The 21749-nt window shown below is 40.5% G+C and overlaps 3 protein-coding genes and 1 non-coding gene across 7 annotated transcripts; 2 read left to right on the top strand and 2 right to left on the bottom strand.

The window, feature by feature from the left end:
- Positions 1-548: 548 nt before the first annotated feature.
- Positions 549-655, top strand: LOC112094200. The gene has a single exon (XR_002903415.1). It is a non-coding gene; the product is annotated as a small nucleolar RNA R71 (small nucleolar RNA).
- Positions 656-7036: 6381 nt separating this feature from the next.
- LOC21404735 (glucose-induced degradation protein 8 homolog) lies at positions 7037-9624 on the bottom strand. Of its 3 annotated transcripts, XR_002903412.1 has the most exons (9): positions 9465-9624; positions 9306-9350; positions 8542-8683; positions 8303-8450; positions 8150-8225; positions 7955-8066; positions 7731-7822; positions 7375-7476; positions 7037-7272 (listed from the first exon to the last, which is right to left on the bottom strand). XR_002903412.1 is itself a non-coding variant. In XM_024174531.1 (8 exons), the coding sequence occupies exons 2-8, from the start codon at positions 9336-9338 to the stop codon at positions 7432-7434; spliced, it is 648 nt and encodes a 215-aa protein (XP_024030299.1). In that variant the 5' UTR covers positions 9339-9350; positions 9465-9624; the 3' UTR covers positions 7039-7431. The 3 variants fall into 3 exon arrangements, 2 of the variants coding, with proteins under 2 accessions (XP_024030299.1, XP_024030300.1); XM_024174531.1 differs by having other exon boundaries at positions 7039-7476; XM_024174532.1 differs by having other exon boundaries at positions 7039-7476; positions 8542-8610.
- Positions 9625-15766: 6142 nt separating this feature from the next.
- Positions 15767-21032, top strand: LOC21404734 (ervatamin-B). Of its 2 annotated transcripts, none has more exons than XM_024174498.1 (5): positions 15767-16273; positions 16856-17091; positions 17186-17326; positions 17419-17850; positions 20915-21032. In XM_024174498.1, exons 1-5 carry the CDS (start codon positions 15865-15867, stop codon positions 20966-20968), a joined length of 1272 nt encoding a protein of 423 aa, XP_024030266.1. In that variant the 5' UTR covers positions 15767-15864; the 3' UTR covers positions 20969-21032. The 2 variants fall into 2 exon arrangements, with proteins under 2 accessions (XP_024030266.1, XP_024030265.1); XM_024174497.1 differs by lacking the exon at positions 20915-21032 and adding an exon at positions 18181-18509.
- Positions 18582-20303, bottom strand: LOC112094191 (lon protease 2-like). The gene has a single exon (XM_024174499.1). It carries the CDS (start codon positions 20132-20134, stop codon positions 19265-19267), a length of 870 nt encoding a protein of 289 aa, XP_024030267.1. The 5' UTR covers positions 20135-20303; the 3' UTR covers positions 18582-19264.
- Positions 21033-21749: the final 717 nt, after the last annotated feature.

The following is a 21749-nucleotide window of genomic DNA, read 5'->3' as shown; positions in this document are numbered from 1 at the left end:
GAGGTGGCTGTCTTTGATGTTGATGTTGATGAAATCCTGGTGGATATGCTGGTTTGCTAGGCCCTGGCATCGAACCAGCTTCTTGATTCGACCAAGAAAAGTTCGGATGCTGCTTCCACCCCTGGTTATATGAGTTGGAATAAGGGTTGTTATTCCGGTTAGAGTTGTTCACATAGCAAACCGACTCGGGGTTGGATGGGCAATTTTCAAATGAGTGCTCAGCTCCACAGTAGACACAAGTTAATGCAACTGGGGTTGCTGCATTAGCTGGAGCAGCCACATTTAGAGACTTCAAAATATTGGAAAGAGAAGAAACTTGAGCAGTCAACGCAGTCACCGCATCTACTTCATGAATTCCTGCCACTCGTCTCCCTGCAGAAACTCTTTCGGTGGGCCACTGGTAATTGTTGTTGGACATTCTTTCCAGAATTTCATAAGCCTCGTTGTACGACTTCACAAGTAAGGCTCCATTCGCTGATGCGTCCACCATGGCTCTAGTCGAAGCATTGAGCCCATTGTAGAAGGTTTCCATTTGAATCCAATAGGGGAGTCCGTGGTATGGACACTTCCTTAATAATTCCTTAAAGCGTTCCCATGATTCACATAGAGCTTCCCCTTCCAACTGCTGAAATGATGTGATATCATTCCTAAGTTTGGCATTTTTGTTCGGAGGGAAATATTTCACCAGAAATTTCTCAGCCAAATCATTCCAATTAGCTACCGAATCTGGTGGCAGAGAATTCAGCCATGCTCTAGCTCGGTCCCTTAGAGAATAAGGAAATAACTTGAGACGAAGAGCCTCTTCTGTCACACCTGGGGCCTTAAATGCTTCACATACTTCAATGAAAAGCCTAAGGTGCATGTGTGGGTCATCGGTTAGCATCCCGCTGAACTGCCCCACGGTTTGGAGCATTTGGAACATGACCGGCTTCAACTCGAACTTAGTTGCCTGGATTTCTGGCCTCACAATGCCTGGATGCAAACCATCGAGCATGGGGATGGCATAATCCCTGATGGCCCTGTCCCTATCCTCTGCTATTACTACCACTTGATTACCTTGATTATTCCCACCTACTCCGTCAGCCATTTCTTCAATTCCAGCTAACCCCTGTTGTTCCCTTCTTCTGGCTCTAAAGGTTCTTTCAATCTCCGGGTCCAAGGGAATCAAATCTGCATCCCTTGGTCTATTCATGCAAGAAGGTTACACCTGCTTTAACACAACAGGAGCAACTGAGATTAACAAAAGCAATATTGGATTTAAATGAACAAAAACTGATTTCTATAATAATTTCTATTAACGCCAAGTCCCTGGCAACGGCGCCAAAAACTTGTTCGCCAAAAACTCTATGCATAAAATGACTCCACGCAAGCGCACGCAATCGAACAAGTAATATAGTAATGAGTAAAGTATCGTCTCCACAGGGACTGAGTTGATGAGGAATTCTATTACAAAAACCAGTTTTATCAATATGATTGAGAATAGTTTGAATGCCAAATTGATATTAATTAAGTGAAAAATATGTATAAGACCAAAGACTGTAATTTAAATGCAGACAAGAGGTAAAAGTCAACAAGATCTGAGCTTAGAGCTGTGATTTAATGATGGATGAAGGCTAGGATTACTGGTTTCCCCTCGGTTGCAACTCTGACCACGATTTGCTATACGATTGCTGTAGCAAAGTTCATCTAGTCAACCTAAAATTCTACATAATCATCTTTCGACAGATTTATGCTTGTAATTCCTTAAACCAAACCAACATATTCCTATGTGTTTTAGTTTACAGACCTGACGTTAACATCAATTTTAATGGGTTGTGCAAGATAATAGTATATTCCTATACTATCTCTTACATTATCCAAGCTAGATCTAACTCAACCAACCTTTCCAGAATTAGCTTAAGTTTGTGTTTTCTTACTAAATGATGGCCTGTCACTTAATAGAAAGTAAACAATAAATATGCTTGAATAAACCAGATGAAAATTACATTATCAATCAAAATAGCAAATAGATCTTCATTGCAACTTTGGTTCCATCAATAATCCTAGCTAAGGAATTTAGCTCATGTTTAGTTCAACAAAATCAGAATTAATAACAAATAACAGATCCATAAGGTCTCGGAAAGTAAATACAGAGAGAAGGAGAAAACAGCTAAGCTAGAATCTGAGGTCAAAAACCCCTGTATATCCGTGCTGTACTCTTCTTTTCTCCAGCTCCAGCGTCCAAAATCCCCTGTACTCTCTTCTGTCTCCGTTTCCAGCTCGTACAGGAATTCTGTGCGCCTCCCCTGATTTTTCTCCTCCTTTCCGGCTCTCTGTACTATACTCTTCTTTTCCTTTATATACTAGGACATGTTGAGGTGCCCTAGTGACAAGTGTATGCATGAGAGTCATGATTGATGGTCCCCCCTCCTGGTGCTCTTACAGCTGTCCCGTCAGTGCTTGGGCCACTACCAGTGCTAAAAGACAAACTGCGCCAGCTTGCTAATTTTTGGCTGCTCCTACTTTTGCTGCGACTTTGCTGCAGCAATGCTATGGCATTGGGGGCATTTCATCATTTGTGTTTTCCACCGTTCTTTTCTCACCAAAAGCCTACGTCAGCACCTCCTGAGGACATCATGCACTAAGTTCCCAGGGTCAATGCAATGAGTTGAATTGAGGAATAACTTCAAAATATAGCAAGATTTCCCATAAATAACAACTTTCTGCCACACGGAAAAAGATTAATAAATGCTATTCAAAATACTAACACAAAGGCATTTTACCCGGAGAATATAAACAAATATTAAGCCTAAAAGTATGCTAAATAACTCTATTTCTGTGAGTTATCAGGTAATAAGTTCCACTAAGCTTTAAGGTAACTTTGTCAAATCTACCTAAAAAGTTATACAAGAATTCGGCAACTTACCAATCAGTTTCATCAATAAATCATGGTCGTAATTTTGTACTAACATAATTTGTTCTAGCATATTTATAAGGGATGCATTGTTCAAGCATTATATAAGTGGAGTTCCATCTTATGAGCATATCTAAGGCTAATGCTCTAGGATTTTGATTACATGCTTGTAGAAATCTAAACCAATATTGTATTCTTTGATTACTACCTTAAATCCAAGCAATGTTATCTCTAATTCTTTTAATATGACCTGACATTGATTTTAAACCGGATTTTACTATTAAATTAATTATATGACATGCACAACGTTGGTGAAATATATCATTATTACCGAATAAACTTAAATCATTTTCAAAAAGTTCTATTGCTTTAGTATTTGCAAATGCATTATCTAATGTTATGGCCATTATTCTATCTCTTAAACTATATTCATCAATGACAGATAAAATTGTGTTATATATTAAATTGACAGTATGTGATCCTATAACACATTTAAAACCTAAGATTCTCTTATCCAAATCAAAACTTTTATAATAATGTCCGGTTACAGCTAAATAATCTTTGTTGGCAACGGCGGACCAAATATCCACCGTTAACGCAACGCAACCACTAGTAGAGTGTAGAAGGTTGATTAATGCTTCATTTTTTTGTTTATATAATTTTAATGCATCTTTCCTAAGAGTAGTTCTAGAAAAAAAAATTGTACATTAGGATTATGTACAATTTTAATATAACGCTGTCAATTTCTTTGTACAGTAAAACTAAGTGGTTGATCTAATGTGGCTATTAATCATGCCATTTTCATACGATCAGCTTGCGGATCGTATTTCCATGTGCTTAGACCGCCGGTTTGGCAGTCAAACGATAATTGTGTCTAGCGGAGATCAGCTCCGCCTCCTTACCTTTTGAAGACACTTTTCAGAGTGTCTTCTTAAGTGTGTAGTGCCGTGAATAGTGTTACCTTATAATTTATCACCACAATATTTACATTGAGCTATGTATTTAATGTTACCGTTATTATCGACCTACTCGAATGTGTTAAAGTGGTCCCAAACTGCTGAGGTGCGCTTGCATTTTTTCTTAGAACTTGTAACACTTGCACTAGTATTACCGTTTACCTCTCCTCCACGCCCACCAGTGCCATTACCATTAGGTCCACGACCTCTAGTACGTCCACCAGGGGTCAGATTTGCAGTTTTCTCAGCAACTCTTTCCGTAGTTTGTGATTCTTGCGTTTGAAAAACATTACGAAATTGCCCTTCTTCGATGTTGAATTAGGCATCAATGAGAATATCACCACCATAACCAGAAGAAGCCATTATGAAAAATAAGAGAGATTGAGAGCGCTTTGAGAGAGATTAAGAGAGATCGAGAGAGATTTAAGCGAGATTAAGAGAGATTTGAAAGAGATTTGAGAGAGATTAAGAGAGATTTGAGAAAGATTGAGAGAAATTGAGAGATAATGAGAGTTTTTGGGTGAGAAAAATAGTTAGGGGGACGGGGGGTATTTATACGAAATTTTTTGGCTTGAAAAAAAAAAAATTTCCCCCAAAAATTCGGGTCCAACGGCTAGTAAAATTTTCGGGTACTCGAGTCGGTTCGGGCAAAAGTCGGGCAGTTCAGGCAACGGTCAAAAAAATAGCCGTTGGGGTTTAAATTTTTGGCAAAAATCGGGCGGCAGACGGGTTCGGGCAAAAAGGTCCGTTGGGGTTAAAATTCGGGCAGAATTCAGGCTAACGGTCAAAAAAATTAGGGCATTTTCGGGCAACGGGCAAAATTCGAGCAAATTCGGGTTACGCCAAAAAATTCAAAAAAAAATATGGCAGACGGCTAGGACGACTTCTCCACCGGCGGCGGGGAGCCGGGAAATGATTTTTTTCGGGCTGCCCAAGCCCGTGCCCGACCAAATACCTCGAACGAGCGGTGAATGGCGCCTGCCTGCTGTGCCCAAAAATTTTCGGGCACCGAGCATGCTCACCGCCCGAACTTGCACCACTAGTCCCGGGTGTCCCAAAGGTCCCGTTGGGGGCGAGGGGGCACAGGTGGGCCGGGGGTGTCCAGGGGGTCACCGGGGTCCCAAGGGTCCCTGGGGTCCCGAGGGTCTCGGGGTCCCATGGGTGTCCCTAGGGTCCCAGGGGTGTCCCGGGATACTAGGGTCCCGAGGGACCCGGGGTCCCGGCGGCATCTCAGGGATCTCGGGGGACCCGTGCGTGTCCTGGGGGTCTCGGGGGTCCAAGGAGGCCCGGGGGTGTCCTGGGGGTCTCGGGGGTGTCCCGGGGGTCCCGAGGGTTCCAAGGGTCCCGGGGGTCACAGGGGTCTCGGGGCTCCCGGGTGTGTCCCGGGGGTCCAGGGGTGTCTGGGGGGTCCTGACAGTCCCAGGGGTGTCCCAGTGGTCCCGGGGGTCCCGGGGGTGTCCCAGTGGTCTCAGGGATCCCGGGGGTCCCGGGAGAGTCTCGGGGATCCTGTGGGTCCCGGGGGTGCCGGGGGGGACCAGGGATCCTAGGGGTCTCGGGGGTGGCCCAGGGGTCTCGGGGGTACCGGGGCTGTCCCGGGGGTCCCGCTGGTCCAAGGGGTCTCGGGGATATCCTGGGTGTCCTGGGAGTTCAGGGGGTCCCAGGGGTGACCCGGCGGTCCCGGTGGTGTCCCAGTGGTCCCGGGGGTGTCCTGGGGGTCCCGGGGATGGCCCAAGGGTCCCGGAGTCCCGCTGGTCCTGGGGGTATCCTAGGGGGCCCGGGGGTCCCGAGGGTGTCCTGGGGTCCAGGGGGTCCTGATGGTCCCGGGGGTGTCCCAGTGGTCCCGAGGGGCCCGGGGGTGTCCCGGGGGTCCCGAACGATTCCCAGGGTGGGTCCCAGGGGTCCCGGGGGTGTGTTGGGGGTGGCCCAGGGGTCCCGGTGGTTCCGGGCATGTCCCGGGGGTCCCAGGGGTTTCCCGGCGGTCCCGGGGGTATCCCAGTGGCCCCAGGGGTCCCAGGGATGTTCCGGGGGTGTCCCGGGGGTCCCGGCGGTCCCGAGGGTGTCCCGGTGGTCCCGGGGGCGTCCCAGTGGTCCCGGGGGTCCTGGGGGGCCCGGGGGTGACCAGGTCTAGGGGGTCCCGAGGTTTGCCCAGGGGTCCCGGGGGTCCAGGGGGTTGACCCGGGGGTCCCAGCGGTCCCGGGGGTGTCCTAGTTGTCCCGGGGGTGTCCTAGTGGTCCCGGGGTATTCCCTGGGATCTTGTGGGTCCCAGGGGTTCTGGGGGTATCTTTGGGGGCCCGGGGGTCCCGAGGGTGTCCCAGGGGTCTAGGGGGTCCCGGGGGTGTCCCAGTGGTCCCGGGGGTGTCCTTGGGGTGGCCCAGGGGTCCCGGTGGTTCCGGGCATGTCCCGAGGTTCCCGGGGGTCCCAGGGGTTTCCCGGGGGTCCCGGCGGTCCTGGGGGTATCCCAGTGGTCTTGGGGGTCCCGGGGGTCCCTGTGGTGTTCTAGGGGTGTCCCGGGGGTCCCGGCGGTCCTGGGGGTCCCCGGAGTGTCCCGGGGGTCCCAGGGATCCTGTGGGTGTCCTGGGGTGTCCCGGGGCTATCCAGGGATCTTGGGGGTCCCGGGGGTGGCCCAGGGGCCCGGGGGTCCCAGGGGTGTCCCGGGGGTCCCGGCGGTCCCCCGTGTCCTAGTTGTTCCGGGGGTCCCAGGGGTGTCCCAGGGGTCCCTGCTGGTCCCGGGGGTCCCAGGGGTGTCCCGGGGGTCCCCGGGGTCCCTGGGGTGTCCCGGGATCCCAGGGGTCCCGGGGGTTTCGAGGGGGTCCCGGGGTGTCCCGGGGGTCCCGTTGGTCCCGGGGGTGTCCTGTTGGTCCCGGGTGTGTCCCGTTGGTCCCAGGTGTCCCGGGGGTCCTGGTGGTGTCCCAGCGGTCCCGCGGGTGTCCAAGTCGTCCTGGGGGTTGTAGCGGTCCCGGGGGTGTCCATGAGGTCCCGGGTGTCCTGGGGGTCCCGGGGGTCCGACACTCGACTGGACTGAAAACATTAAAAGAACTCTTTTTTATGAAAATATTTATGTATCAACATAGTAAATAGAAAGTGTACCATGCTTATATCTAAAGTTCCCAAGTCTTTGTTTCTTTCTTTTTCATCTTTCTATGAGATCCCAAGAGCAAAACAAGCTAGTGATAAAGCTTTTCTTTTATTTTCTCCAAAGCAAAAACATCTTTCTTTCTTCTACTGAACTTAAACCATTTTAAAGGAAACCACAAAATGAACAACAAAAGCCAGAAACTCTCCTAGTGCCTATGGATAATGAAAAAAGATTACACAATAATTTGAATCCCAAAGGTCCGCAAAAGCAAGCAACATATACAATCCTTGGATTGGATCAACTGACCGCGTAGATAAAACCAATTGGCATAAAGTTTGAGCCCCATTCTGTAATGCAAATTGAGAAAAGCACATAGGCGACTTAGATACGTAATAGGACATGGGACAGCCCGGCACAGCTTTAGCTGGTGAGCAGGCAGGATAACTTACATTACAAACCAAATGCCGACTGCCCCTTGATGGCGATCCTAGCAAATATCTTCTCAATTAGCTTCTGAGAAAATCTTTCAATGAAAATGGAGGAAGTACATCCTGCAATACCAACACATAAATTGTAAGATCAATTAGCTTCTGAGAATATCTTAAATGAAAATGGAGGAAGACATCCTACAATACCAACAAATAAAATGTTAAGAATCCACGCAATGCCCATTACTTGCAGTCATTCACATTTCTTAGACTGCAAAACAACTGCCCCAGATGCAATCCACTCGTAAAAATAAAGAGAAAACCATACAGTATCAGAAATTTGAATAAAAAATAAACGACAATGGAGTGCAGGTTACCTTCCCAGTCTCTTGACTTAAGCACTGTCTAACAACTGTTGTTTGTTGTATGAGCCTTTCCATCGCAGTATAACTCGGTAGATTTGCATGTTCTGACAATGATCATAAACAGCAAGAAAAGAATAGCTAAAACATATGACGATCTGAAATGAAAGTTATCAGGAAAATGCATGCTCTCGAAACAAATATGGTAAAAGAGGGAAGGAGGAACTCAGTCAACAAACCAAGAATTGCCCGATTTAAACTATCTGCAACTTGCTGCCTGTAGTCCATGCTGAGCAAATGAAACATTGGGGATTTCTCTGGTTCCTCATAAGCAAGCAACGCGAGAAAATCCTGCAGCAATAACAAAAGTATGTTTCATTTCTGATAGAGAAACAAAATCATGGAGTGAGAATGGATAAAGTGTTTGAGCATACTTCAAGCTTGCTAACATATTTATCCATCTTTCCAAAGGGGGTCAGCTTGGTCTGGGCGAATTCCAAAGCTTCTGTGCTGCCAAAGAAGTAAAGAATTGAAAACAGGAAATGCATAAGACATGCTTCTCAAAACGTCATTTTTACCTTGCTCACCATTTCCTAGAGCGGACAAGATTAACAAAATGAAGGCTCAGTACATCAAAATGCAATTCTTTATTTTTCTCCAGTAAGTCGTGACCCAACTGTTCCGTCAGTTCAATGGCCTCAAGGGCATTACCCTCTAATGCATAATTGATAATTCCTGAATAAGAATATTCAATTAGCTCTCCTTTTATCAAGCACACCAATTTCATCCACATCAAAGATAAATTCACCGGAGGAAAACTGCTTACTTTTTCTCCTCTCCATGTCCTCGATGTGGTCAGCAGACTGCTTCATCCCAGTGCAAGCAATAAATGATTCTGCAGTTTCTTTATAACAATTATGTACAAGATATGATATAACAACGTTGTGGATGTCATTGTCATTTATAGCCTGTAAACAGTACATTATCAATTTATCAACCACGTTAACTTATATAAATACAAATAAGTGGAATGAGCTTCTGCCTTGAAATGGGAGAGTGCGTATGCAGTATCAGAAAACTTAATTGAAAACCCATAAACATATGGGTCATAAATTAAAGGAAAGGAAGAAGAATGCAATCATCAAAATAGCTCAAAACATCATTTGGGCTCGGAATGGATTTAGACAGAACACAACATCAATATGGATTTGATAAACTGAGAAATTCCCAAAACCTATTCTCTTTCGCATATATTGTTCAATATCAAGTAATCCTAACTTGTTCATCCACAAACCACTGGAATAAATTAGATTTCAGAACTGAAAAGTATTAACCAATCACGAAAAGACATAACTTTGACCACTTTTAATCCACATAAAATCGAAAAACGGAATCAATCAAGACACCAAGCTTAGGGCTTCCACGTCTAATAATCATCCCATCAAATAAAGTCAACAAGTCCAAACAATGCGATCGATACAATTACGCCCAATCATCATATGATCAACCGATTCCATCAACTTACAAGCTATAGAAATGAGATTCCGAAAAAACTGAGCCGAAATTAGAGAAGAGGAATATGGAACTCACAACGTGATCGTAGTGACGAGGATCGACGTCCATGATTCACCGCCACTGGAAGATGAAAAAAAAAGAAAAATGCAGCAGATTGGGAAATTGAAATTGGAGTTTTAGTTTTGGGGAAGAGGAATAAAGGGGGGATTTAGGGCATATAGGTATTTTTGTTACCTGAGATTGAGGAGCGGATTGAAGACCACGACTGGGGCAGTGAGAACGAGCGAGTCAGGAGTTGAGGAAGAGTGGCACAATCGGATCTTGTAAACCGCAACCGCAGATGTCTCGATGATTCTTCTTCTTGTACACGTGAGACGTGATTGACTTTATTGCGCCCGCCCTCCTCCTTATCTCGGGAACGGTATGTCCGTATGTAAATACACATATCATAGTATCATATACGAGTTTTTTCAAACAAAAAAAAAGAGGAACATTTGCCCCAGAATATATCGATGGGCGTTTGAAACTCATTTTAAAATAATTTTATTTTTTATATAAAAATAAAAATAAAAATATTTTTAATTTTAGATATAAATTATTTTTAAAAATACGTTTAGTAGTTTTATTAAGATATTATTTTCAGTGTAAAAAAAATTCATTAATGTCTCTTTTTGTCTCTCTATGCTCGAGAGAGGAGAAAATAAAAACAAAAAATGAAAAACGACTAAAAATCGTTTTTCATATTTCTCTCATTTTACACTAAACTAAAAAATCGTTTTCATTTCTGTTTCTTGTCTTTATTGCGCCAAACGCCGTTTTAAAAACGTTTTCATTTTTTCTTTCTCGAAAAACATAAAAAATAAAAACGGGATCAATTTCAAACATGAAAAACATTTTGATTCTTGAACTTTTGTGTGTGCTTAGAACTGTTTTTAAAAATTATTTTCACGTATTTTGAGATGCAAAAAATAAAAATGAAAATAAAACGACGTTTATTTAGTAAATATTTTACAAATGAAAACAGTGAGAATGGTTTTTATAAAAAAAATTAGAAAATATTTGAATGTTATTTTCAATTTTCAATTTTTATTTTTTAGTACTTATCAACAATATTATAATAGATTAATTAATAAACACGATTTTATTTTTTTATTATACTCAAAATAATCTCTTAAAAACCAACCAAATATAATTTTAGAATTGATCTCAGAATGATTCTCAAAACAATCTCATTTTTACTTTTTATTGAAAATAAAATTATTTTGAAATCAATTCTAAACGCACCATTTATTTTTAGCAATTTGTTTCTCCAAACTTGTAAAAAAAATTACAATATGTCTCATTTTATCAATTTCAATTTTATCAATTTTGCTATTTTTTTGTTAAATTTAAAAGATTGAAAGTTGAAAAATTAAGAGATTTGTATTACTGGTTGAATTAGGACGCTAAAATATTTGGTTGAACATAACTTTTTCAACACTAAATGAACATATCATCGTTAGAATGTGTCATATTATAATAGTATTACGAATTATCAAAATTATAAATTTAAAAGGTAAATTACTAAGTCTCGACAAGTTTAATAGTAAAACGTACAAAATATCTCTTCATATAGAGTATCACTTAAAAAAGTTAAACCATTAAAAACTCATCTATTAATATTTAAAAGGAAAAATTTGTATATATGCAATTTAACTTATTTCATTTCTGTGATTTGCGGTTATTTTTGTGTAGTGTTAGAGAAACACATTGTAAAATTTATATTTAAAATAATATATTTAAGAGAACATGTACTTTTGGCTTTATGGGCGCGTTTAGAACTTGTTCTAAAATGATTTTATTTTTTGTATGAAAATGAAAATGTTTTCAATCTCAGACAAAAATCATTTTTAAAAATGCCTTTGGAAGTTTCATCAAGAGATTGTTTTCAGTATAAAAAAATTCATTAAATCCATTAATGTCTCTATCTTCTCGAGAGAGGAGAAAATAGAAACAAAAAATGAAAAACGATTAAAAGTCATTTTTTATTTCTCTCATCTTACACTAAACTAAAAAATTATTTTTTATCTTTAATTATGCCAAACGTTCTGTCTCGTTTTCATTTTTTCTTTTTCAAAAAATGTGAAAAATAAAAATAAAAATAACTCCAAACACAACCTATGTTTTGCTTTTCCTTTTTTTTTCTTGCTACGCCTTATTGACTTTAGTTGTTCTTTTTACAATTCAACTCACACTCAAATTTTATTACTATAATATTTTTTCTCATAAAAATTTAAAATCAATTTTTTTGTTTTTGTATTTATTTTCCTCACGTATACAATTTAAGTTCCCGACTATTGTGTTATTTAAGAGTAAATTGTGTACTCACTCTCAAACATTGAAGAAATTAATGCAAAGGTAAACACTCGAGAAAGGGGAAGGGAATCAAAGGACAGTCATACATGATGATGAGAAGTATTTGAAGGAACATGGGAAAAATTAAGTTGGGTACAAATACTTCGTTTGCTTATATAATTGGTCAATTCTATGATTGTAACACTTTTTGTCTTGTACGATTATCATTAAACTATTAAACTGTCGTATCATATTAGCGTGTCAAAATTAGTGGTTCACAATTCTAAATTTGCTTCTTTTTTATTTTTATTTTTTTAATTATTGTGGGGAAGATATTTCCAAGCGGAAGACACCATAAAGAAAAATCTCATACGTTTCCCTTTCTTAACCAAGTAAGTCGCCACAAGTGTAGAGCAGCAAGTGGGAAAGGTTATAGTATGAGGTTGGTTAAATGTACTTTCCATTGCTAGTAGGAAGTCCTAGTGGCAAACACAACACCACACGTAGGAAACGAGTCCCTTTTTTAATGTGAAAGTGCTAATTAGAATTATTATTATCTGTGCCTTCTAAACTTAATTTACTTTTTAAATTTTAAAATTTTTTATTTTACGTCATGAATTTTATATTATTTTCATTTAAACTCTTTTGTAAAAATTTCTGTTAAATCATATAAAAAAAATTGAGTGTGGTCATGTAATTTTTATCAATTTATTTTTACCAAATATTCAAACAGAGAAAGCATGTGACTGCATTAGAGTAAAGTGAGAGTTTTTAAAATTTAAAAAATAAATTAAAAATGACCTTAAAGTTCAAGGACATTGATATAATCTTAATAATTGAAAAAATTTATAATATTATATATTTTAAAATACTTTCATTTTTATATAATTATTATATACTTATAATCTAAGATAATTGAGATTTTTAGAAGCAAGTTATGAATATTTTTTTTTTTGTTTTATCTTAACATTTATTTGTTAGGTTAAAAACACTATACTCTACACGTACTTTTCATAGTTTAGGTTAGGTATTGTAATGAATAGTTTTAGACTATTGAAATTTTATAGATTGAATGGGTAGAAAGAACATGTTATATTTATTGAGATCAAATTTTGTCACTTATTTCTTATTATACATGTGTCAACATATGTCTCAAAAATGGGAATTAATCACGAAATTAGCAGCTAAAACAAGCCGCAGACTGTATGCAGCTCGTGGGTTTCGAACTTGACTAGAATAGCATCTCATCATACGAGTCGTCAGATGGAGCTGCCAGCCTGGCATTTGAGATCTGGATAGATGATCTCCTTTTCCACAAATATCTTCAGTATATTTTCATGGGATCGCGCCTAAAATAGCAAAGGTGATGGCCGTTTCTGTATTAGGCCCATACAAGGGTCTAGGCCCAATAGTTCTATCCCGTGATGAGATTGGACTCGATTCATGGACCCAAACCATGCTCGGAGAACTCGTGTGGGCCGTGATTTAGTAGGCCATGGGTAATCGAACGGGCCCATTTGTTTCTTAGTTCGATCTGATTTTAGGTCCATTTGGGGGGTTTTAAAATAATTAGGCTAAGGAATGAATGGGTGATGGAGAATCCAACCCTAAAATCTTTTGCTTGCCTTTTAGGAGTCTTAGAAACCCTTTTTCTCAACCTTTAGAGACTCAAAAGTCAGGAATTTAAGTTGTGGAACCTTCCCCTCCGACGCCAAATAAGAAGTTTTTATGCTCCAAAGTTGGTAAGGATTTGTCTTCGTAGCAATCGTTGCTCCAGAGGCGTCACTATGGACGTTGCCACGGATGTCACCATAGAGATACTTCCCATGCTCCAAGAGACTCCTCTATGACCAAAGATACCTCCTATGCTCTAAAAGACTCCCCTGTGTCCGAATGTTCTTCCCGTGCTCCATGGAGACTGAATGTGTCAGGTGCTCCAATGACGATTGTTTAGCCAAAATCGGAAGGCGTTGCTTTAAAGCTAGTTTAACATGTATTCGGACCTTTGAGAATAGAAGTGTCCACGGAGAACTAGATTTAATCAAACATTCCATGATCTCCAGACTCGAGGAAGGTCAAATGTTAACAAGAATTTCATATTTGGTCTCCAAATACAACAATTTTTGGCCAATTTGTTTGTCAAAGAGGAAAGTCACCTAATGCAGGTGCTCCGGGGGGAAATGGTTCGTACAAGCCTTTAGCAAAGCGTTACTGTACGGCTCCGGAGCAACCACCCAAGACTCCCAAACATTCACCTATAAATACCCATTCGCTTCTTCATTTCGGGGGACACATTACACTTATGAGACTCTTTTTGACACACATTCTTTTTGAGAGATTACAACTTTAATTCATCCCTTTGAGAGTTGTTCTTCAAACTTGTGCTCTTCGGGTTTGAAGTTCTTCATAGAAATCTCACTCAAAAAGTCTCAACACACTTCTTTTTATCTATCCAAACTCGCTTACAAGCTACATTTGAAGTTTATGAGGTTTCTCCCGAGGTCTGAAAATCCGCCTCCGTGGCTGGACTCTGCCGTCCCAGAGCACACTTTCAAAAAATCACAAATTTCATCTGCTGATACACATTCTCAGAGGCAACCTGCGTTTGTTCTCTGAGCATTCCTCCTTTGAAACAACCTTATCCACACTCTCTAAGTCAAATCTCCATCAACCATTCAGTTACTCCTCACACCATACTTCGTCCATGCGATCTCCATGATTGAGTTCAACATCTTCCTATGTACATAGTCGAGAGTGCCTCAGCACTTGGCAACAAAGTGGGCCCTAGAATCTGATTTCTTTGGTTTATTTTGGGCCTAACCGATCCCTTCTTCGTTGGAGGTCCTACCGTACAAGCTCATCTGTGAACACTGTGTATTTCATCTGCGTCAACGACAACACCACCTAATCTGGTACTTGCATGTGTATACTAATACACGTCGTACCCATTGAATCTACGGGGCCTCAACACCCACTAAGCATCCTCTCTACATGCAAATCTTAGTAGAGGATCTTCAATTAAAATTCAAACAAGAAACTGCCCAAGGCATATTTTCAGCCATCAAGGGTCTATAAATGGAGACCGTGCACATATTTTCAGCCATCAAGGGTCTATAAATGGAGACCGTGCACGCCCAAGACATAAGAGGGGGGAACACACGCGCATGCGCTCTCATGCTTCTACACGCTTTCCTAGGCAAAATACACATTTTTATACTTGTTAGTATTTTTCTCATCTTATTTCTCGTGACTTTTACGAAGATTGCTATTGTAATTTCATTCTACGATCATAATGAAAATCCTGAAGACCTAACAAAGGACGTGACTCTTAATCGAGCGAACCTCTATAAGTCTTTGTGTACCTATCTCTTTTATTTTTTGTCGATCTATTTACTGCAATTGCGATATTAACATAATCACCCGAATTCAATCATTAGCCTCTAATAAATTCAATTATGGAGTTTCAGCTTCTACAATATTAAAAAAAAAAAAATGAGACCAGGCATTTTTATACAATATGATATTATAATATTATTCAAATAGCAAGGAATTTTATAATAATCACAAAAAACCGTTGTGTCATCCCACCTCATTTTTACCATTTTACTCTTACTTAAAGGGTCACATGCCAGCCATAATCCCTTTCAATCTATCTATCTATCTATATATAAAAAAGACAATTACTAAAATTTAACGGATTGGCTAATTGTATTTGATCATCATACCTCGGGATAATTTAATATATGAACTTAAAAATAAGTTGTCAAAGTGAGAAAATATTAAAGTTAGGAGTTATTTCCGCAATTCTCCAAAAATTTGCTAATATTAAGCATATATTTGTGTTTTGTTTGGGTAAGCATATATTTGTGTTTTGTTTGGGATGATTTTGTTTTACTTTGGATGTTTGGGATGATTTTGTTTTACTTTGGTTGTTTGGGATGATTTTAATAGTCATGTTAGTAGAAATACCATATCATGAATCATGATTCCATTGGATAGAATCCAAAGTAACAAAAGGGAAACATTTTTTCAAAATCACCCCAACTTTTTAATATTTTGAATGATCAGATTTTTCCAAAAACACGTGCGAGGCTGGTCCAATCAGAAAGCTCCAGTCTCTACAGAATTATTTTTTTTTCTTCTTTTTCTCAACAGATATAAGTAAGAAAGCAAGTTGTTGAAGGCTCTATGGTTCTCCACATTCCTACATTACCCAATCTGACAAACAAACAGTGTAAGACCAAACCCCTCAAAAACCTCCAAACAAAAGAGCTATCTGATCTCGGGCATCTCCCAAGAAATGAAGATTCTTTGTTTGTTTCTTCTCTCTCTTCTTCTCTCCTCCCACCTTTCTCTCTCCTCGCCCTCACTCAACTCTTCCCAACTCTTCGAGGCCTGGTGTGAGAAACATGGCCAATCATACTCTTCCGAAGAGGAAAGGCTGTACAGGCTCACTGTTTTCGAGGACAATCTCGCCTTCGTCACACAACACAACAACATGGGCAATTCTTCTTACACCCTTTCTCTGAATGCCTTTGCTGATCTCACCCACCATGAGTTTAAGTCCTCTCGCTTGGGCTTTTCCTCTGCTCTTCTCAGTTCTCTGCCTAAATTGGGTTCAAAGCTTCTCGATTTGAGGGACGTACCCGCTTCGCTTGACTGGAGGAAGAAAGGGGCAGTGACCAATGTCAAAGATCAAGGGAGTTGCGGTATGATTTTTTTTTTCCTATGGTTTTTTAAGATCCAAAATTTGGTTTGACTTTACATATTGTTTCTAGTATTCTGTTTTGTGCTTTTAGATGCAAGTTCTGATCGAGTGTTTGTGTTTGCGGCTTCAAGTTTTCGTGTGATAATTGATGGTTGACGTGTTTTGCCTTTGACCCACAAACGAGATGTGGCAGTGATTAGTTATTGATTGCCTGATTGAAAATTAGTGGACCATCAGACTAGATTAGAACTAGTAATATTGGTTTTCCCTACAGAAGGTAAAAAAATGTATCAATGATTTTATTATTCTACACTCAACTCTAAAACTCATTATGCCTCTTAATTAAGTTAGTAATGTTTGTAATAAATTTATTATTAGTATTACAAGGGAAATCCAGATGATGCTAGTCCTAGGCACTAGGCAGCCTGATCTCAAGTGAACTAAGTTTTAGTTTTAGGATAAGACGGATTCGGCTTTTGGATGAATAAGTTCTAGCTGGATGTTATATTTGCATAGATTTTTCATGAGATTGTGAACTGTATAGTGAGTGAAGGATGTGAATTGCTCTTTGGTTCTGGTTTAGGTGCTTGTTGGGCCTTCTCAGCAACTGGCGCTATTGAAGGCATCAATAAAATTGTCACCGGATCTCTTGTCAGTCTCTCCGAACAAGAGTTAATTGATTGTGACACATCTTACAACGCTGGTTGTGATGGTGGACTTATGGACTATGCGTACCAATTCGTTATCGATAACCACGGGATCGACACTGAAGAAGATTATCCTTACCAAGCTCGGGATAAGTCCTGTAGGAAGGAAAAGGTTAGTGGTAACGTATGCATTTCTTTTGTCTTCCAAATCTGCTCTTCTACTCGAAATAAGCTTAACCTGATCTTTTCAAAACATAATTTTGCAGTTAAAAAGGCGTGTTGTGACAATTGATGGCTATACTGATGTGGCACCAAATAATGGGCTGCAGCTACTACAAGCCGTGGTAACTCAACCAGTGAGTGTAGGCATATGTGGCAGTGAGAGAGCTTTTCAACTCTATTCCAAGGTTTGGCCCGAAGCTACATCTTAATGCCATTAGCTATGATTGATCGATCATGCTAATCTGATGCGCGAATTTCTTCCTTATGTGGGTAACAGGGGATTTTCACAGGTCCATGTTCAACCTCTTTGGATCACGCCGTGTTGATTGTAGGGTATGATTCAGAAAATGGAGTGGACTACTGGATTGTTAAGAACTCATGGGGAAAGCAGTGGGGAATGGATGGCTATATTCACATGCAGCGTAACACCGGGAACTCTCAAGGAGTCTGTGGTATTAACATGCTAGCTTCATACCCAACGAAGACTAGCCCGAATCCCCCTCCTTCGCCTTCACCAGGCCCTACCAGGTGTAGTTTCTTTGCTCAGTGTGGAGAAGGAGAAACCTGCTGCTGCTCATGGCGTTTCCTCGGACTATGCTTTTCATGGAAATGCTGTGGCCTGAATTCTGCCGTCTGTTGTAAAGACAAGATTCACTGTTGCCCCCAAGATTACCCCCTTTGTGATACACAAAGGAATGTATGCCTCAAGGTAGGTGCTATTATGGGGGGGGTTTTTTTTTTTTTTTTTTTTTTTTTTTTTTTTTTTTTTTTATACGCATGCTATTCATTTCAAAATTAACTCAATCATGCTCTCTTAGCTGAATTAAGCTCAAGATTTTCTATGATTCTCTGACATACTATTTTGATTTTCTTGAGGTTTCTTTATTTTTTTTTCCCCATACCCTTTTATCCTAAACTAGATGTGAGACCACAAGTTTTACCTTTGTCGTGACTTGCTGGGATCCCAAGTTACAAATAGAACTGCCCGGTTATAAATTTAAAACACGTTTGAGCGTAATGAGATATCATATGATTCCAGAGTACTAGGAATGCTACAATGGAAGCGTGTGAATATAGAGGCTCCTCCTTTGGGAAGTCCGGCCAGTGGGGTTCCATCGTTGAGGATTGGTTTTTCTGAAGAATCCCTAATACTAATGGTCAGAATTATTCTAGCACAAGCTGTTGTACAAGTTCTATCTTCTGTTAAAGGGAAAATATTTCTTTATGTAGCATTGGAACAAACGAGTTTGTACGAGTTCACACAATGTCACTATTTATTGTAGTTGTCAAAATTGCTGATCATGTATTTGAATAATACAATCTTTTTTTACAAACTAACAAGACAGCTTATAGCAATGTCTCCTTTGATGTTACAAGAGCATGCGGATTTTCGAACAAGAAAATAAAACTATATAAACGTCACCAAACGAGCCCATAGATACATAGCGCAATATACAACAAAATAAATCATCTTGATGTTAGTGAAACTGGTTAGTCATGCCAGTTTGGTCATTCTACATTTCTACTCTCACTAAACAGAGAATCAACTCGGATATGTTGACTGGAAAACAAAGAAAGTAATCAGATGGACAGGGGCAAGTAAACGAGGTACCGCATACCATCTTTTTAAGTGTTTGAAAAGTAGTAAGCTTGAATGGCTATAAATTATGATCATGTCAAGTAAATTTTACTGAACACAACAAGAAACAAATTCAGACAACAGAATCTTTTTCTATTGTACTTCGTTTCAAGCTAGATTACTAGGCAGAGACTCCAATAAAAAGAAAAGACCAAGAAATTGATATATTGTAATTGCAAAGTAGCTTACTGCATACCCAATTGGCTTTCCTTTCCAACTGTGTTACTATTCATTGAGTATATGAAAGAAGACCCGCAATTTCTCTCAACATCTAACAATACAATCTAAAATTCCAGAAACAAAGATGGAGCCAGATTGTATTCACATCAAAATGTACAAACTTTTCCCCTACAATCTCTACTTCACAAGATTGCAAGCAAATTCCCTCTTCAGTCTTCCACCTTCACTTTCCGATATATGTATAAGATTAATCTAATTTCCCAACACTAACCTCAGACGGATTCTGGTTCTGGCATTTTCACAATCACGTGGAGGGGAAAACGTCCTTGACCGCCGACGCCGCCGTCAAGTAATTAAGAGTGTTCCTCAAAGTCTCCTTCTCCCTCTTCAGCCTCGTCGCCGTGTCCTCCAACTCCAGCAGAGCCTGCTGCTCCCTCGGAGCCCCTTCGAAGGTGCTTCCGACGAAGAACGAAAACGGCGTCGGAAAGAGGTTCCTCCTCAGATCCTGAATCTCCTTCTCCGGCTTCCCTCCCAGCCTGTTCGAAAGCCGAATCACGTCCTTCATGTACGACTCCACCTCGTTCGCCAGCGCGTTCAGATCCTCCTCGCCGTCCGCCGACGGCCGGTCCTCCAGCCACGTCACCTTCGCGACGAGGTAGGGTTTGGTCCGCACGAGGTTAGTCACGCGGAAGCGCTCCTGGCCTTTGCAGATTAGGAAGAAGCGGTCGTCGACGAGGCGCTCGTGCTTGACGACCTCGCCGACGCAGCCGACGTCAGCGGTGCCGGAGACGGCATCGGAGTAGATGACGCCGAAGCGGAGGTCGGTCTGGAGGAGAGTATGCATCATCATCCGGTACCGGAACTCGAAGATCTGCAATGGAAGGATCGCTCCGGGGAAGAGGACGAGAGGGAGGGGAAAAAGCGGGAGCTCGACGACGTCGTCCGACTTCGGCGAGCCATCGTAGTGCCGCTCGGAGAACGACGACGCCGTGCACCGGAGAGCATTGGGCTTGCGGCGGTGGTGGCGGCAGCTGCGGCAGATCGAGGATAGGAATATCTGGTCTGGGTTTGAGGAAGAGGAAGAGAAGGTATTGGGGTTTAAGGTGGGTTTGTAAGAAGAGGAAGGAGAGGGAATAAGCTGAGGAAGAGCCATATCTACACTTATACAGAACATGTGATGTGAGAGAGAGAAGAGAAAGAGAGAGGAATTTTCAGCTACAGAGCCATTTATTTGTGTGTGTGTTGAGTAGTCGTGTTATTTCGACTTCTCCTGGCTTCTTTTTTTCTCTCTCTAAATCATATCTTGTTTTTCTCACTCTAGAAATTGGAAAAATCTGGTGGCGTTCAGGGGAGCGAAGGAGATGTGGATAATATGGAGAGAGAGGAAATAGAGGGAATGGATTGATTCGAGAAGAGGGGATGTGTTTGGGATTATTCCACGTGGGAGTTGGAGTTCAGCTTTGATTGGCTGGAGATTATGTGGCACTTAACAAACGTCACCTTTCGGAGAAAACTGTGAAATTAACCCACGACTGATTTTTAGGTGGTTCTTGTTGTTTGGTTAATCACTTTCCTTTAGATATTTTAATTGGCCTCCTGGGTTTGTACTGGGATATACCTCCCAAGTGCTTGCTGAATAATGTGAAAGAACAAAATCTCAGAGATTAACCAAACAATGGAAAGGAAATTAGCTGTGTGGGATTAATATATCGACTATCACTCTATTATGTAACCTTGTTTGAATTTGATTGAAACTAATGTGCTTTTTTTTCGATTCGTTCTTTCATTAAATAAATGGATAATAATAAAATTAAAACTAAAGGGTGAGTAGTTACTAATTAAGCGCTTTGGCATTGTTGACATTTCACATTCACTGTCTTTTGAGTTTTGACTTTGGTTTAATCTCGATAGTTTGGATCAAATTAACCATACCGGATTAATGTGTGGGCAGCAGTGGCAGAGTAGAACTACATCAGACTTGCATCCATTTGGGTCCATTTTTGGTTAATGGGCCATCAGAGAAGATCTGGATCCATGGGACGTATGAGTTGCTATATATGAGGACAAAATCGGTAACCTCACCTTTTAATGAATTGTTTTAAGATTTTCATCCTTTTGTTCTTGATTAATACCATTTTAACAATATAATTCTTACATAATCTTGACAAATACCTCTTGAAAGTGCATACATCAGAATTTTTACTCTTTATTCTTAATTCATAATCTCTTTAGTCAAATAATTACACTAACAAAAGAGTATTTATCAAGGATAATGGGTAAAAATCCCGACTTATGTACTCTCAAGGGTAAAATCTCTATTTTTGTATAGTTCTTTGACTAAAGAGTATTTATTAAGTTTAAGGGGTAAAAATATAAGACTTGTACATTCTAAAGGGTATTTGTCTATTTTTCTTATATATGAGGAAAAATCTGATTATTAAAAGGGGAATGGAGACAAATACCTCTTAGAGTGCATGAATCTAGATTTTTACTTTTAATATCGATTAATATCGTTTTTGTCAAATAAATAAATTAATCAAAAGAGTATTAGTCAAAAGTAAGAAGTACAAATTAAGACTCATGCACTCTTAAGGATAAACAATTCTCTCTTATTTTAAAAAGACCATGTATCAGTATTAAATTAATAATTGATTACAATATTAACTGGGGTTAAAAAGGAAAGTTAATATCAAAACTATGATCATAAAAAATTAGCTCACAATTACAACAAATCACCATAATCACCATGTAAAGAATATGCTCAAAATAAATAATAAGAGCATGCATGA

Source organism: Morus notabilis, unplaced genomic scaffold, assembly GCF_000414095.1.
Source record: "Morus notabilis unplaced genomic scaffold, ASM41409v2 Scaffold535, whole genome shotgun sequence".
Taxonomy (NCBI): domain Eukaryota; kingdom Viridiplantae; phylum Streptophyta; class Magnoliopsida; order Rosales; family Moraceae; genus Morus; species Morus notabilis.
This window is presented reverse-complemented; position numbering and strand designations above follow the sequence as displayed.